General features: G+C 38.1%; 1 protein-coding gene across 3 annotated transcripts in view; it reads left to right on the top strand.

Moving 5' to 3' along the window:
- Positions 1-18,411, top strand: part of acsl3a (acyl-CoA synthetase long chain family member 3a) — a 127,729-nt gene extending 109,318 nt beyond the window's left edge. For all 3 annotated transcript variants that reach the window (XM_072572777.1, XM_072572775.1, XM_072572776.1), the window contains 5 exons: positions 2,433-2,507; positions 4,728-4,919; positions 10,693-10,807; positions 11,977-12,134; positions 15,645-18,411. In XM_072572777.1, the coding sequence (XP_072428878.1) occupies positions 2,433-2,507; positions 4,728-4,919; positions 10,693-10,807; positions 11,977-12,134; positions 15,645-15,802 (698 nt within the window). In that variant the 3' untranslated portion in view covers positions 15,803-18,411. The remainder of the gene's footprint in view (positions 1-2,432; positions 2,508-4,727; positions 4,920-10,692; positions 10,808-11,976; positions 12,135-15,644) is intronic.
- Positions 18,412-18,769: the final 358 nt, after the last annotated feature.

The following is an 18,769-nucleotide window of genomic DNA, read 5'->3' as shown; positions in this document are numbered from 1 at the left end:
CAGAGGAAGTTGCATTAGTATCCCCTTCTCCATGATTAACAGCAATTTCTTGAACGGAGGAGATCACAAGCAAAAGAACACTCTCCAGCTTGTTCCAAACATTTAAACAATAGGCTTTATTTTGGCAAGGTTTTGATATGTTCAGCCTAATATAATTTGCATAATTGGGACCATCTGGATATTAGATATATTTTGTTCACTAATGGAGTGTTTCCATTAAGATTTTTCTGCAACATTTTTCATTGCATTACTGTGGTATTTTAAAGTAATCCTTATACTTGGGCAAAACATATTACAAAGAGCAAAGGTGTCATATTTTGATGTGTATGTGGACTATATTATAGTGGGAATCAAAGACTCTTGAGTTTTGTTTCCATTCTTGTTAATGGTTATGAAATGTCAGTAATTATGTAAACATATGGTGTACAGACGAACCTTGATTATCTGAATATCAATTTTCCAAATATCAGATTATCCAAAGGAGATCTCAAGGTCCCAAAAGAAATATTTGCGTTTAAGCGCTGTTTCAACCAGGATTGCGTCTTTTGTTTACAGGTACAAATTAAAAATGAACTCTGCTCACTGAAATACTGTCGAGAACAGTCCTGGACAGTCCAGGCACCATCTCTAAATGACTGATTTTCCCCCTGCCCTCTCTCCCTCCCCCTACACTTTCCCTGGAGTTCTACATAGCGGTGTACCCTAAAACCTCCCTCCCCCAGATAATCTCTCCAACATTGCCCCGTACAGGGCAGAGGTGGACCTGTCAAAAAGTTGCAGTAAAAAGTGTGTGTGCACGTGCGTGCTATTTGGAGACTTACTCCACAAAGGCAGCAGCAGTCTTAACTGTTGGTGTCCCATCCAGCTGGCAGGTGGGGGGGGGCTGTAGGGAGCAAATGGAGGTTAGATGTTGGGAGGTGCAGATGGGCTTGGGGGCTACTGTGGGAGTGGGATGGGAGTGGATGGGGCTTGGGGGGTTGGGGTGGGGTGTGGGGAGAGTGTGCTGCTGCCTAGTCTCCTGAACAGGGAGTAGACTTCACAAAATTCCAAGCCCCAGAGGAAATCAATTAACCGAATAATCAATTATCCGAACGTAATAGTGCCCGCCCATTTCGCTCGGATAATTGAGGTTCCTCTGTATCTAAAAGGTACTGAATAAATGTCCTTTCCTGTTACAGAGGAACCTCCATTATCTGAACAAGATGGGCGCACACTATTTTGTTTGGATAATTGATTATTCAGTTAATTGATTTCTTCTGGGACTCTGTGTTCTCTATGGTCTGCTTACCATTTAGGAGATGAGGCAGCTGCATACTGCGTGCGAGCCCAAGCCCCCACCTGCTCTCACAGCATGGTAGTGACCCCATAACCGCCTCCATCCCCCTCCCCCCACCCACCCACCATTCAACCCCCTTCTGCACTCCAGCCATTCCCCCCATGCCCCCGACTCCTCGGGGGCTGCCAGAATATACACCAACAGTAAGACTGCTGCTGCCTTTATTGGGTAAGTCTCCAAATAGCGCACGCACACTCTTTACTACAACCTTTTGACAAGTTCCACCTTTGCCCTGTACAGGACGATATTGGAGAGATTATCTGGGGAAGGGGAGTTTAGGTTACACCCCATGTAGAACCCCAGGGAAAGTGTGGGGAGAGAGAGGACGATACCTATAAACAAAAGACGCAATAAGCATTGAAACAGCTCTTTGACCTAATGTTTCTATCAGGATCTCGATCTCCTTCGGATAATCTGATATTTGGATGATCAAGGTTCCTCTGTAGTTGTGTAGGAACTTGATGCAAAAATGTTGAATGCACATTGAAGATTAAATACGCTAAAAAGATGAAATATTAATATTTATAACTCAGATTTTGTAATATTTGCACTGACTCACTCTGTTGTGAAAAAATAGTGGACTTTTCTCTAAATGACAAATTGGGCCCTGCTAAAAATGTTTTTCTCTGTCAGGAAAGTCTGCAATAATTTGTTCATAATTGGTGTAATTATAACATCGCCTTCATTGTTGAAAGATTTGAACCAAAGTACAAACTAGAAAATCATGTTTTCATTAACCTTTTGAAAAAAATCACTATCAAAACCATTTTCATAAAAATTCAGATGTGTGCAATATTAATAGGATACACTGGATAGATTTTATGAAAATTAGGTTGTAAACTCAGGATTTTGCAACGTATATTTAAGAAATAAACAAACAAATTTTATTGTTTTCATCCTAACATCAAGGGTTTAAAACAATGGAGGACAGAGATTGGGAAAACATAGTCGATGTAACATTATCATGTTGGAAGTTCTTTATTTATTGCGTTACCTTGTCCATATTTAAGAATCTGTATTTGACTGTTGTAATAATGTATTATAATATCTTCATCGATTTATAAAAGCATGTACTTCATGCTTATTTTGGTTTTAGTATTTGATTACACCACTGGTCGTGTTGGAGCTCCACTACCATGCTGTGAGATTACGCTAAAAAACTGGGAAGAAGGTGAGCAATGTCACTAGCTTCAAATAAAGGAATACAGAATTTCCATTAAGAAATAAAACTTTGTTTCAATTTTGTTATGTCCATATTAAGCATCCAAGAAAGCAAATGTGTTTTGGGTAATATTTTCCATTAACAAATTGCAATTTTTACAGCCCTACTAAGTTATAGTTTGTTCCAGCTATGGGTTATAATGTATCGTTACCATTATGATCCCAGTTAATGCTATTACTGGACAAGTCAGATCCAAAACAGAACCTGGCTTAGTAGATAAATGGCTTCTTACTGAAACATAAGCATACAATGCTGCAGATTTTGCTTCAACAATAAAACAGATCTTTACTAACAAAGGAGCTAAAGATAAAATGGAATAAACCAAACTATTACTTGTAATTCTACTTCAACGATTTTTAACAACATAGTAATCTCAAAACACTCTCTCTTATAAATTGAAAATAAACAAAATAGCTTTAGTATAGTACCCAAAGCACATCCCTGGTTTAGTACCTAAAACATCACTTGTATAATACACCAGAGTCACCACACCTCCAGTAGGTTTAAGTCATTTGTGTTTTCAAGTTTTAGACTGGGACTTAAGATGGCTTCTTCTTGGAGCTATCGCAAACTTGCAAAAATGTGCTGAGTTTTAATAACCTGCTCAGGATTTTATCCCTACATTTCTGGTCTGGGACTGACTGTCTAAAGTAATATGGTTCACTGTATGCCATTCATTTTTCAGGAACATTTGTCTATCTGACTTTTTATTCAAAGAACTTCACAGGACTGCCTAAATTTCAAAGTCAAAACTAAAATGCAAAAGTCTCACTCTAAGCTGTTGATGTTTCATTAAGCTAAAAAAAATTCCATAAGTGTCTAATAACCTTGAGCTGCCAATAATTGATTTCAAATATATATAAATATCATTGTTTATATCACAGTGCACAACATCAACATGCATTTTTGTGGTGCCTTTGACACCATAGGACACCGCAATATGGTTTACAGGAGTAGCTTTCAAGCAAAGGTTAACAGAACTATTTGAGAAGGTATTAGGATAGATGATCAAAGAAGTGTTCACAGCAAGTCAAGAGGTGCAGAGGCTTAGGGAGGGTAATGGAATGAATAAAATCAGAGTTGCATAAGAAGCCAGAATTGGAAGAGTACAGAGATCTTCAAGAGTAGCAACGCCAGCGAAGGTTACTAAAGTTGGCAGGGTTGATCCCATGATAGAATTGAAAACCAGGATGTGAATCTTAAAAATAAGTGCACTGACAGAATGAGCCATTATAGATCTGTGTGCCCCAAAATGATCTGTGAACAAGACTTTTAGTGCAAGTTAGGATATGAGTTTTAAAACTAAAAGTTTTGAATGACTTTATTTATGGTAAATGCAATGTGATGGGCATACCAGCATAGATAGAATTGGAGTTGTTAGGTCTAAAGATGACGAAGGCATAGATGTAGATGAGCTATATATGGGTGAAGGCAGACCAGGATTTAATGGTGGCTGAAGGATTTAACAAGTTCTCTTGGGTCTTCCAGACCCACAGCCACCAAGTAAACCTTGTTGGATTTGTCAATAACCTGTTGGTCAAGGAGGTTGAAAGTCGCCTCACCTTTCCATCTGACTCCATTCCCAATTGCACCTAACTCCAGGAATCCAGTGGCAATCTCTAGTGAAGGCCTCACAGTTACTTGAAGCAGCCACTGATCCTGATGGTACTGCCTGTACAGGAGAGCTGGTGGCCTCTAACTGGTAGCTCTGGGGCTGGAGCTGGAGTGAGCAGGGGGCTAGATTTACATCCCTGAGGGCTTGATCAAGTGGCTCAACGCTGTCCAGGTGAGAGAGTGCCTTTTTAAAGCCAAAATAGTGTCAGACATCCCAAGGACAGCATGGGGTTTGTACACATTCTCTATGATAACAGCAAAATATACGTGTCCCAGTGTTAATCTAATGGTTTTATACTAGAATCACTGGGAGGAGTTAAAATGCAAGTTCTTAGTAGTTGTGTTAGGTTAAAATGGAGCTAATCTATTACAGTAACCTTGCTAATATGGAATTAAATAAAATTCCAGTTGTGGTGAATATTGTAAGAGTTGACATGACAAGTCTTAGGCCAAAATATTTTAAGTGATAGATTTGTTAAAAATATGAAATAAATTTGCTGATAATTTGTGTGTTGTTTAGAATGAAGTCTACATTTTTTTTTTCTTTCTGACCAGGTGGATATACCGTATATGACAAGCCACATGCTAGAGGAGAAATTCTTATTGGTGGCCCAAATGTTACCCTGGGCTACTTCAAGAATAAATCCAAAACGCTGGAAGATTATTTTGTAGACAAGGATGGACAGGCATGGTTTTGTACTGGCGATATAGGCGAATTTCAAGATGATGGATGCCTTAAGGTCATTGGTTAGTATCTGAAGAGCTTATAGATATAGTAGGTAAACTTTAGCATTTAAATTTCCAGTGAATATCCAATTGCAGTAGTCCATAAGTTTTTTTTTGTATTGATGTGTTTGAATAGAAGAAATAGATGAGCTGAAACATTATTGTAAACCGTTTTGTTTAGAAGGTTTCAGTTCCATAACTAGAGTCATGGATATGTGCAGCACAGAAACAGGCCCTTCAGTCCAACTCGTCCATGCCACCCAGATGTCCTGGGTAAATCTAGTCTCATTTGTCAGCATTTGGCCCATATCCCGCTAAATTCTTCCTATTCATATACTCATTCAGGTGCCTTTTAAATGTTATAATTGAAAAAGCCTCCTCCACTTCTCTGGCAGCTCATTCCATACATGCACCACTCTCTGCGTGAAAAGGTTGCCGCTTAGGTCCCTTTTAAATCTTTCCCCTCTCACCTTAAACTTGTGCCCTTTAGTTTGGACCTCCCCACCCCGGGGAAAAGACCTTGTCAATCTGTTCTGTCCACAGTCCTGATAATTTTATAAAAATCTATAAGGTCAGCCCTCAGCCTCCGATGCTGTAGGGAAAATAGTCCCAGTCTATTCAACCTCTCCTTATAACTCAAATTCTCCAACCCTGGTAGCATTCTTAAAATATATTGTGAATGCTTTCAAGTTTCACAGCATCCATCCTAAAGCAGAGAGACCAGAATTGCACGCAGAATACTAATAGTGGCCTGACCAGTGTCCGGTACAGCTGCAACATAGAAACATAACCTCCCAACTCCTATATTCAATGCACTAGCTAATAAAGGCGAGCATACCAAATGTCACCTTCACTATCCTATCTATCTGTGACTCCACTTTCAAGGAACTATGAACCTGCGCTCCAACGTCTCTTTTCAGCAATACTCCAGGACCTTACCATTAAGTGTGTAAGTCCTGCCCTGATTTGCCCATTCAATATACAGCACCTCACATTTATATACATTAAATTCTATCTGCCACTTCTCGGCCCAATGGCCTGTCTGATCAAGATTCCGTTGTACTCTAAGAAAATCTTTGCTGTCCACTCCGTCTCCAATTTTGGTGTCATCTGCAAACTGAACGACACTTCCTATGTTCATATCAAGCTCATTTATATAAAATGATAAAAAGCAGATGACCCAGCACTGATCCTTGTGGCACACTGCTGGTCACAGGCCTCCAGTCTGAAAAGCAACTCCTGACCACCATCTTTTGTCTTCTATCTTCAAGCCAGTTCTATATCCAAGTGGCTAGTTTTCCCTGTATTCCATGTGGTCTAACCTTGCTAACCAGTTACCCATGGGGAACCTTGTTAAATGCCTAACTAAAGTCCATATAGATCATGTCCACTGCTCTGCCCTCATCAATCGTTGTTGCTTAGAGTCATAGCTGTACAGCACAGAAACAGACCCTTTGGTCCAACTTGTCCATGTTGACCAGATGTCCTTACCTAATCTGGTCCCATTTGCCAGCACTTGGTTCATATCCCTCTAAACCCTTCTTATTCATATACCCATCCAGATGCCTTTTAAATGTTGCAACTGTACGTGCCGCCTCCACTTCCCCTGAGCCCATTTCGTATGTGTATCACCCTATGTGTGAAAAAGTTGCTCCTTAGGTATCTCTTAAATATTTCCTTTCTCACCCTAAGCCTATGGCCTCCAGGAGTCCAGAGCTTGAGGGCATGGTTTTGGACGAGTTCAACCGAAGGGTCTATTTCCGTACTGTATATCTCTGACTTATCCACCCCAGGGAAAAAAATCTTGTTTACTTACCCTATCCATGCCACTCATGATTTTAAAAACCTCCATGAGATCACTCCTGAGCCTCCAATGCTTCAGGGTAAGCAGCCCCAGCATATTCAGCCTCCCCCGTAGCTCAAATCCTCTAATCTTGGCAGCATCCTTGTAAATCTTTTCTGAACGCTTTCAAGCTTCACAACATACTTCCAATAGGAGGGAGACCAGAATTGCACACGGTATTCCAAAAGTGGCCTAACCGATGTCCTCCTTCAAAAATCTCAATCAAGTTAGTGAGACACTATTTCCTATGCATAAAGCCATGTTGATTATCCCTAATTAGTCTTTGCCTTTCCAAATACATATAAATCCTGTTGTTCAAGATTCCCTCAAACAACTTGCCCACCACTGATATCAGGCTCACTGGTCTGTAGTTCCCTTGCTTGTCCTTATTACCTTATGTGGTTGCACCATGTTAACCAACCTTCAGTCTTCTAGCACCTCATCTGTGTCTATCGATGACACAAATACCTCAGCAAGGGGCCCAGCAATCACTTCTGTAGCTTCCCACAGAGTTCTAAGTACGTATGCTTATTGAATATTTTCTGTGTGGCTGCCCTTAAATTTTTTCTTTTCTGTCTTTGACTTGTAATTGGCAGAAACTTGGTTTAATCTTGGGAAAATGCATTTGTCAACAATTAAAAATTCCAGATTTTATTAGGAGTTATATCTTTGTGCCCTTCTGAGAACTACAAGTGCTCCTACTAAAGCATTGCCATATGTTTAACTGCAAAGTTGCCTCCAGGATTTAGTTAACATTCTGAGCTGTTTCCCTGTTAGTAAGCAGTCAGCAAACATCTGGAAGCAGCTGTTTACTTAAACACTGTCTCTGAGCATAATGGGCAATTTGGATCTGATGCAAATATTTTACACAAATGTAATTAACTTAATCTCCATTTATTTTTCTAATTTCCCAATTCATACTTCTCTAAGAACTTAACATTGTAACATAAAATGGTATTAGTGGCAACCAGTTTTATATAAAGATGTATGCTCTCCATTGTTAGGATTATTTATTGTACTTTCGATAGAAAGATACGCATCTCTTTTTCATACATTATCAGGATTTAGATGAGGTATCAAGTTAAAGAGCATAGGCATTTGAGCAACCTTTGAACCACGATCTGTTTGACTTCCCATTTTGTATCATTTTACCTGACTGAGTCAGTAGTTAATCTGAGCCATTGTAGAGTTTCAATGTCTTAGATCTTTAGAAGTGAAAAAAAACTTGTTTTAAATAACACTGTTGACTTTCAAATTTCATTATTAGATTATTAAACCAGGGTTTAGAAGTAGCATGACTGCTAGAAGGCCATTCCTTTGACTGACAGCAAGGCGCAGCCCTTTTGCAAGCATTCCCTTGAATCATATATAACCAGTGCTGACACCTCCAGGGAAATTCCAAGATGAAAAATCTCCAGTGTCACAAAAGGATTAACCAATTCTGCCTGCATAGTGCTAATGTTTCCAATGTATTGAATTCCATTCTGTTCCTAAGCCCACTGGTCCTGAAAATGATGAACCTCACCAAGAGATATTGAGATCATGTTAGCAATGTTACTGCAGCGATTTCGGCTAATAGGTGTTCTATTAACATTGTGGTTAGTGGATTAAGGATCTTTACAACTTGCTGCTAGCCCGCTGTGATACTTTTCAAAAATGTTCACAATTCACTTTTAGGAAACAGGCAATATGCATCGCGAATGCATCAAAGCATATTCTCCTCTCTATACTAGACCTTGATATAAAGAAGAGCTTCAAACTTTGAGTGGTTTCTGTTTCTGATTTCCAGCATCCGCAGTTCTTTTGGTTTTTCCTTTTGATTTGTAACATGTCTATCAATTTTCCTTTTTTTCTCTATTTCAATGAATCCTTTATTTTTTGGCTAAAGTACCAAAATCAGGTTACTTAATAATCTTACAACTGGTGAAATTATTGCTACTGTTTCTGATTGAAGAAAGCCTTCACAATTGCTGCCATTAGCAGTAGGCGAACATCAGAAGACACCAGTTTCCGGTTGAGCTGCTTGGGAATGATCATGATCTGCACACTTGGTTTATAAACCAAGTGTTATAATCTTAGACCTATCTGAGAAGACATGTAGGTGAAGAGTGGTAATTGTAGATCTCTGGAGCCTGATCAAATAAATGCTGCTGCCAAATGGACTGTGGGCAATCAAGCTTTGCCAATGTCCATCGAAGTCAGCATAGCCCTGTATTTCTTTGCCACTGAAGATTTCTAGATTGTTATAGGAAATATCAGGCTACAGCTGCATTTAGCAGGTTATGGATCCTATGCTGTCTGGAGTAAAACTATGCACCACCTTCCTCATTGATCTATTGAACCAAACAGGAGCGAGCATATGATTTTGCAGCATTTTCCAGGTTCCCAGCTATGTGATGCCATTAAGGTACTAGAACATGAGCCAGAAGGATACAGTAGTTAAATAGAAAAGGATATCACTCCATCAGTGTGCTTCCAGCTGCCAGTGACAGGAATGCTTTGACACCGCTGTCGCAGCCTAATTTTCTGAGAAGGTAACATCCCTGAATATTTGATACTGCATGTGTAGCAAGATCATTACAGGGGAAAGTATGCCTCTTTCACTGTGACAAATGATACTCCTGTGCAGCCATATCAAGCTGGAGTACCACTGGAATCCTTATATAAGTTATGGGGATCCTGAAGAAGATTTTGACCAATTGAGGGATTGTCTGCAGTATGTCCCTCGAACAGGGTTCTGCTGCATAATCTCTCATTCTGGTGATTTGAAGTAGGAAAAGGCAGGCCAGTAGTTCACACTGGCCAAGCAACAAGAGTGGAAGCAGCAGATGATGGGTCACCATAGATTCTCCTGACTGATTTTCTCATTCTGTCCTCTAAACAAGGTCATCCAAAATTCCTGTGCTGTTTGCAGCAAGTTCTGTTTCCTTGAAAAATATATATTCTTTGACACATTGGCTTCCAATTAAGAAATGTCCCAGTTGTTGGAAATTGCTCCATGGCCTTGCTGCTCCCCATCTCTGTAGTCTCCTTGAGCCCCACAAATCTCAGGCATAGTTGTGTTGCTCTATTTCTGTGTTCTCTTGCTTCCATAATTATATTTGCTCCACATCTGATGACTATTCTTTTAGTTGTCTGGGTCTTTGGAACTGCAATTTTATGAGTTCAGAGTAGTCGGCCATTGAGCCTGTTCAGCCATTCAGTAAGATCATGACTGATCTGGATGTGACTTCAAATCCACATTGCTGCCTACTATGATAATCTTTCATCCTTTCTTACAATGTTTCTATTTGGCTTGAATATTCAAGGACTGGTGCAACAAGCTTTTCAGGAAGAGAGTTCCAAAGACACTGAGGAAAAAAATAAACATCAAGTCTCTCAAATGAAAAACCCCTCATTTTAAAACCTGTGATTCCAGATTATGAATTCTTCCTTAAGAGGAAACAACCTCTCCAAATCTCCAGTCAAGACCCCCTAGGATATTTCTGTTTCATTTATTAACCCTGCCAACACACCTCTACATCACTTTCCTCCTTTATGACATTTAAATAGAAAAAACTTCTGTTTATTGGGTTGGTATTTCCTATGGCATTAAAAAATATTACAACCAATCTCAGGTAACAGCTGTTATTATAGCATTTACACGGTGTTGTTTCAAAAGCTGATCTGAAAATGCCAAACATGATTATTAATTAAATGGCAAACATAACACACTGAAATCTTAGTCACTAATTAACAGTATATCTTAAAAAATGCATTTTAAGGGGAGTGAGAACTTTATAGCCAAAAGTTGCCAAGTTCATAATATTGTCATATATAGAAGGGACAGTTAAGTTTTTGGATTTAGGTAAAATCATTATCCACATTGGATGTTGATGGATAGATAATGAATTTTGAGATATATTTTTATTTCAAGAGCTGCTATTATAACTACAGTTATATATTTTGTAGATCGCAAGAAAGATCTTGTGAAGTTGCAGGCTGGAGAATATGTTGCCCTGGGAAAGGTGGAGTCAGCTTTGAAGAACAGCCCATTAATAGATAATATCTGTGCCTATGCAAACAGGTAAGAATTATGCAAAATCCTTTTTGAGTGAAATGCTAAAATTGCTGTGTTCCTCTAATTATTTAGAATTTAGATACAGTCAGTAAATCTAAGCTATTTATGTGGAAACCTTTTTTTTTTGCTGAGTTTTCTTTCATCTATCTGCCCTAGAAAATGCTTTAAAGGGGATTGCAGTGGGGGGCAATTTTCCACCAGGTTTGTTGTTCCATTTACAGGTCAGTACAAAGAGAACTATTGCAGGCTTATGTCACTTTTTCCTCTGTTTAACACCTTTTGGATTTGGCCAGTTGCTCGGTATGAAGTTTTTAAAAATTCTGGCCCATGCCAAAATAATTTGTTGTCAAAGTAACAATGGAACAATTGACACACTATTATTTATGTGTGAATGTCACAGCAATTTTAGGCAAGGGCAAATGCGAAATGCAAAAATTAAAAGGTTGCTGGCACATATATAATATTACAAATTACATCTTATTGTCTGGCTAACTGCTGGCAAGTATTAAACAGCATGTAGTTGCTGTACTTACAATGTTGATACGCACTACCCTTGAAATTTAAGCCATTTTAATTCTTCACTGCTCTTTTAGAAGATATAGTAAGTATTGATTACTGAAATTCAATCTTTTCTGCTATTGGAAGTTAACTATTATATTCCTTTAAGTTTTTAATTATTGCAAATTTTTGTTAATTTTTACAATTTTCCTTTGTGTCTGTCTACTCTTACTGCCTCTTAACACAATCTTTTCCAATCTTTATTTCTCTTTCTTTTACCAATTTCACATTGCCCTGTTAACTCTAGTCTCAGACACTAATTTGTCTTGCTGTAATTTTAATGGCAAGTTGCTATGTAAAAAAAATGGCAAGTTTAACTATCGGCATATACCCTGATGCAAAAAGGTCTGGATATGTGTATTTCATTTTTAAAAAGCGAATGCCATCTTTATTTCTATCATGCCATTTGTACTGCACAACTGGAAAATTATTTACATTTATGGGAATGCTGAAAAATCTATCCACCTCTCGTTGTAAGCTGTCAGTTGTATCTGAACATAGTGTGGAGTTTTTAATAAATTTTGATGTAAAGTTTTTTGAATCTAATTATTTTTTTTTTTCCCTTCTAAAGACTTATCAGTCACTCATGGTAAATGCTTATGTTTCTGCCTTTTCAGTGATCAATCTTATGTCATCAGTTTTGTGGTGCCTAATCAGAAGCAGTTATTAGCTCTGGCTCAACAGAAGGGAATAATAGGAACCTGGAATGACATTTGTAACCACCCAGAAATGGAGAAAGAGGTGCTGAGAGAAATTACTGATGCTGCTGCAATAGGTGAGCTTCAATTTTTGTAATGAAACATTCTCTCCTTTGAACTGTCTGATCCAAATATAACCTTTGATCAACAAGGAAGATAATATTCCAAAAATGGCTGCATTAGTTAAATGTCTGTCCACCGCTTCAACTGTCGTGACCCTTAGATTAAAAGTGTTTCCTTTCAGTTATTCCTAACAAAGTAGGCTCATGATCTCAGTCGTTGTCTAAACTTGGATGCTTTGTGAAGAATTATAGAATGTGAAAGAGGAGAAAATAGACATACACAAGATAAAACCAAAGTGAAATGACAAGAACCATATAGGTGGAAGTAAGTATAGATCAGAGCAGTTCTGCAATGCCGATTGCATCTCCCTAATCAGGATTGTTTTGCTGGACCAAAATGAGATCAAGTGAATTCAATGCATAAACACAAAGACCACATCTTAACTTTTATCAATCACATTTCTAGGGAAACTTTGTCCTTGGTATCTGGCAATTTGTTGCTCATGGATCTGCAAGTCAACCCAGACTCCATTTTCCCATTGTCTCATCCGGTTTGCCTCTAAAAACATCATGATCCTTTGTGGCACATAAGGGGTGGTACTTGCATTTTCTTGGTCTATGTGAAGTCTATGCCATTATTCTTCATGCATAACAAGGACTGAGTATACTATGGTGCTGGATCAGAGATTGCCATACCTGAGGGTGCACATTAGGGAGGTACAATCTGCAACAGCCAAGGCTGTTAATCATTTGCTCAGGATGAGCCTATTATAGTTTAGAGATTAAAATGATGAGAAATGGCATCTGTAACTTGCAAAAATGGGTGCTTATAGTAGTTCCATAAAATATGGCTGGAGGAAGGGATGAGGTGAGGACTCCAAGACAGCAGTAAGAGAACGACCCTGATGCATACAATCAAAGATCAGGCTAGATTCATTGTAGCTGATTGGAATTGATTCTTGCAGTTCTACACAGAATGAAGCTAGGTGTTTACGGTCTTTTAGTTCTTAACATAGAATTGGTGGTAAAGCATATAAAAGCAACAACTAAATGAAAAAAAACAATTAGTTAATTATTAATTAACTCATCTGAGTGCCAGGTCAGGTGAGGTGTCAAAGCTGCAACATGTGAGAGTTCATAGATACAATTGTAATCCAGGGCAAATATGTCAGCAGTCAGTGTTGATATTCACGTAGCCTCAAGCCGGTATTTCAGCTGGAGGCTGAACTACACACCCTATAATGCATTATGGAAACTTACTTAGATTCTATGTATCAGGAGGTAGACACAGCACTTTAGGTAGTTTTCTGAGTTGTTCACTGGTCAGAAGGATGTGACTGTAGATAAGGCAAGTCAAGGAACCCAGATGACAGTGTCAGCCACTGCAGTTGCCCAGTAGGATTCCGGTTCACTCAGCCGGTTTGGTTGAGAATGGGCACTGCTGAATAGATGAGCAAACTGACCATGTAACAGGAAGCCACTCAAGTGGGGAGTGCAACTCAAAATATAAAATAGGGGACATTGACACAGTTGTCTGCAGCAAAGAGGAACACAGCTTGCCAGGGTTTGGGACATCATCTAGTATTTGGAAAGGAGCTTGCAAGTGAACTAGGAAGGATCCTGTTGTTGTGGTCCAGTTGGGTACCAGTGATATAGGTGAACCTGAAAAGATGTTCTGGATAGGCAGTATGAGGAGCTAAGCACTAAATTGAAAAGCAGAACCTCAAGGTTACAACCTCCAGAATATTACCTGAGCCACAACCAAATTGGCCTAGAGTAAGTAAAATTAGAGAGATGACGATGAGGCTCGGAGAGGTGGTTTCTGGTTTAGGAGCAACTTGGTATCACTGCCGGGGAAAGTGAGAGGCTTTACCATTTGTAATGATCTACACCTGAACCATGTTGTGTCCATTCGTCTTGTGAGCCATACTAGGGAAATAGTGGAGGTTTTAAACTAAATAGAGGGGAAAATGTGATCTATCAGAGTAGAGACAATCTGAGAGGAACATTGGAAATAAGAGTCTGGAAATTGCAGTAAGGGACAGAGCAAACAAAACCTTAGCATATACTAACCATCAAGACCAGATGTTGTAAAGATGGCATCAAGACAAAATTAAAGCTCTGACTGTGCATGAATGCAGTATTCTTAATACAGTGAATATATTGATTCACACTTTGTGCCTGCAGGAATGAGAGGATTGGCTGAAATTTGAAGGACATATGACATTCAAGAAGAATAGGAAGCTAGGTAAAGGTAGAGAGTTGGCATTGTTTATCAAGGATGGCATTTGTGCTATAGTTAGAGCTGACATTGGTTTAGGAACAAAGAACAAAACAGTACAGGAACAGGCTGTGCAGACTCATCTTGCCCATCCATGCTAAAATTGTCTTTACTTACAGGATCCATATCCCTCTAATACCTTTCTTTTCATTATTCATCCAGATGTTGCTTGAATGCTGCTATTGTGTCTTTCCACCACCACCTCTGGCAACTAGTTCCAGGTACTCCTGGAAAAACTTTGTGTGAAAAACTTGCCTCTCACATCTCTTGTAGACTCTGCCACCTGAGGAAAAAGCCTCATACTTTGCACTCTATCCATGCTACTCACAATCTTATAAACTTCTATCAGGTCACCCCTTAACCACCTCCGTTCCAGTGAAAACAAACCCAGTCTATCCAACCTTTCCTCATAGTTAAAATCCTCCATACCAGGCAACATCCTAGTAAACATTTTTTGTACTCTACAAAGCATTCACATCCTTCCGGTAGTGTTGTGGCAAGACCTGTAGGCAATATTGTGTGGCCTAACTAAAGTTCTGCAAAGCTACAGCATAATTTGTCTATCCTTATACTCTGTGCCCCTTCCAATGAAGGCAAGCATGCCATTGGCCTTTTTTTACTACCTTATCTACATGTGCTGCCACCTTCAGTGATCAGTGGACCTGCGCACCCAGATCCTTCTGCAGATAAATATTCCTAAGAGTTCAGCCATTCATTGTGTAATTTCCACCTGTACTTGATGTTCCAAAATGCATCACCTCACATTTGTCTGGATTAAACACAGCCTACCATTTCTCTGCCCATGCCTCCAACTGATCACAGCAGGATACAGATCCTCTGACAATCCTCCTCGCTATCCGCACCTCCACCAATTTTTGTATCGTCCGCAAACTGTTTGACTGTCTGAGGACTAGAAAATTTTATTTCTTGGTTGCTTGGTAGTCATATTTGACAGATTAATTTTTTTTTAAAAAAAAGCTATTCACACAAAGTGTTGTGAGATTGTAGAAAGAGCTATCAGGTCCAACATTTAGGAACTGATTAGACAGATGCTTGAAGCTGAGCAAATTAAAGGAATTATGGGCTCATAAAAATTATAACTGCTCAAGGAGGACCATAACCAAAATGGGCTAATTTGGTTGAGCAGATCCTCTTTCTCAAATGTAGTACCTATGTGAGTCTATGTAACGACCAAATGTATTGAAATCTATGCTATTCCTATCCTAAATTTTTTTTTTTTGCAGCACGATTGGAGAAGTTTGAAATTCCATTGAAAGTTCGACTGAGTCCTGAGCCATGGACACCAGAAACAGGCCTGGTCACTGATGCCTTCAAATTGAAACGGAAGGAACTCAAGACCCACTATCTAGCAGACATTGAACGAATGTATGGAGGGAAATAATACCTGCATTCCATTTCACTCCATTAAATAGGAATTAATTCGAAGCATAATTACAATTGAGACCAAAATACATGCAGTTTTTAAAAAAATCTAAAACCATAGGATTGATTAATCTGGAAGAAAGCATCGCAATATCTCAAGTTACCCTGTACCAGAAACTGACTATTGTTTGATTGCAAGGTATTAACATTTATCGGGTCAGGATTACTAAACCAATTGAAGCAAAAGTAATGTTTCTTTTTGTGTTTATTTATAAATTAAATTTTGTTCAACAAGTGGACTAGGAAAGAAATGAATTGTACATAACTACATGATGTCATGAGCCTCTAATACAGTGCTGTTCTCGCTTGATTGCGGAAACAGTATAGTTTATTTATTATACAATGTGTGCAATGTTTAAATTAGCCATGTTTTGATCTGTGCAGGGCTTGTTCAATCCAAAAAGTTTCAGGAACTCTTGATGAATTTCATTGATGGGTGTCTTCTTGGGTAATAAGCTAATTCATAGAGCTCAACGAGATCCCAAGTTCAATTTTTAGACTGAGTCTGTGTAGATTTAACTGATCTCCCCAGGATAGTGATGTGGGTGCTTAAATTGTGAATGAAAGATCAGTCAAACAGCAACCCTCTTGGCTATTCAGCAGTAATTGTAGCTGGAAGTGTTCATGTGTCAACTAAGGACAAAATTGAACTTGGTTATGATGTCTCTTCTCCTCTTCACATAGCCTGCCTATACTCACTGTCAAATTCCACTTTTGGATTGTAGCCACTTGCATAAGAAAACAGTCTGTATATAGAACTTGTGGAATCATAATCTTGCATGTAGTCAATGTGTTCATGCAAGAATAGGGAAACTATCTTGATGAAAAATGTGATGAGCACTGAGGTATATCATACATGGAAGAAAGTTTATAAATCACAAACATTTAAACCTGTTTTTATCATTGTATTTGTTTTATTAGCAGATTGGTGGTAAATTGTTAATGAAGAAATAAGCAGAAAACTGCTCTGTATATGACAGCTGTTGAAATATTTCAGAATGGCTGATATTTTGCACCTTAACCAAGTTAGTGTGTCTGAATGTCACAAAACACAACAATAGAAACGCAATGTGTAGAAATTCATTGTCAATCGAGGTTATTAAAAAAATCTCTATTACACAAAGATTCAGAGACATCTGTTACAATGTGATTGTCATTGATTTTTAAGAAATGTTTACATCATAGATCATCTAATGTTGCCTCCAAATTTCTGAAGAGCTCTATTTGTTTCATGCAAGTAGGAACTAAAGAAGTCTAATTTTGTCAGGAATCATATGGTCTCCTTTGTATCACTCAGTATTCAAATGGAACTTTGTTGTCTGGCCCGTTCACTATGTTCTTTGTCTTGGGCCTTGGATCCGTGATTGGTAATAGCCATAGGTATGAAGGGGTTTATTGTAGAAAATTCAAACATTGTGTACACCAGCAAGAAAAGATGATTATTTTTCCTGAGGCTTTTAACTTTATTTTTTGATTGCAGAACTATGGGGTACTACAGGTTGAAAATGGGCATGCTAAATAAAACATGACATATTATCAGTGTAAATTAGACAGTGGTCAGTAAAATGTTTGGGCTGTATGTATCTTGTTTTTCATATCAATTTAGTGCTTCTGACCTTGATCCGTACACATGCTAATCATAATATCAGCTTTTGCAGTTTACCGATATGGTGTAGACAGCTATTACACTCAGAACCACATTTTCAGTAAAACAATATTGGTAATAATGCCTAAATTCTAATTCTTCAGCTGCTCATTGATTGCTTTCTTTGTTCTCAGATCTTGTTTACTGCCAAGAATGCTGATTTATTCAGTTAGTTTTTCTACTAGAAATCAGTTAGTCATCAAAGCTGACTAGAATATTTGCGCCAAATACACTATCGGTACGTGTGATAGTAAAATAGTGTTTGGTATGCATCTAAATTGATTTGTGAAAATAATTTGTGAACATTTTTAGACAGCAAAAACAATCATGTTCACAGTACTACATTGAGAGGGAGGTGACAGTAGTTTTTGAAAGTGACTGCAGTAATGACAAACACATTGTTTGTAGCTCATTTTCATGCCGTCTGATTCTGCAGGGATGCATTTGAACGTGTTAATTTTATGTAAAAAATTTGAGTGTTATGCTTTGTGCATGGTTATTAGAAAAACTTTTCAAATGTCAGCCTGTGGGGAAGGGAGAGGAGGGTTAATATGTGCACACAAATGGTGCATACATGTATTTTTAAAACAAAAGACTGGTAAAAAATTTGCTGTACTCTGTATTTGACTACTGTTTATTTTAAGGAATTCTGGTGTGGCATCTACATTAAATCTTGTATTTAATGGTCTGTTTCTATCTGTAAATACCTGTAAGACTGTAAATTTGGTGAAAGTTTTTCTTTTGAACAGTCAACTGTACAGCAATCTTAACTATTTAATGTAGGAATTTCAAGATAGTCTGCAATTTTCTTTGGACCTCCTGCAGATATCTGTATGAACCACAGTTATAAAATGTATTCAATTATTTATTTGTATTTGGATATGTTTTCAGTTACAAAATAAAATTGTAATTTGTGATTTCCATTTTTGTTTAAATATATCACTCATTTGTGTTAGTAAAAGTTTGACTTGATGATAATGTCATTCTAAACCTGAAAATATGACCGTGATATTACTTATTTTAAAATGAATCACTGCTGTTAAGATTCTGTATCTGAGTTCTTCAGTTTGTTATTTCTATAAGTCAAGTGGCCAGAATATATATTTAATGCAAATTCAATACCATCCATTAATATGTATGTTAGAAGAGCAAGATGAAAAAGAGAATTACTTCTCAATGTGTTACTAATATTGCCATGTTTTAATTATCAGAGACTTCAAGGGTCTCGTATGGTTCTATTGCTGTCTGTACAAAAACAATAGTGGCTTTCTTTCCACTTCA

Source organism: Chiloscyllium punctatum, chromosome 6 (genome assembly GCF_047496795.1).
Source record: "Chiloscyllium punctatum isolate Juve2018m chromosome 6, sChiPun1.3, whole genome shotgun sequence".
Taxonomy (NCBI): Eukaryota; Metazoa; Chordata; class Chondrichthyes; order Orectolobiformes; family Hemiscylliidae; genus Chiloscyllium; species Chiloscyllium punctatum.
The sequence above is the reverse complement of the archived record's forward strand: the minus strand, read 5'-3'. Positions and strand labels throughout refer to the sequence as shown.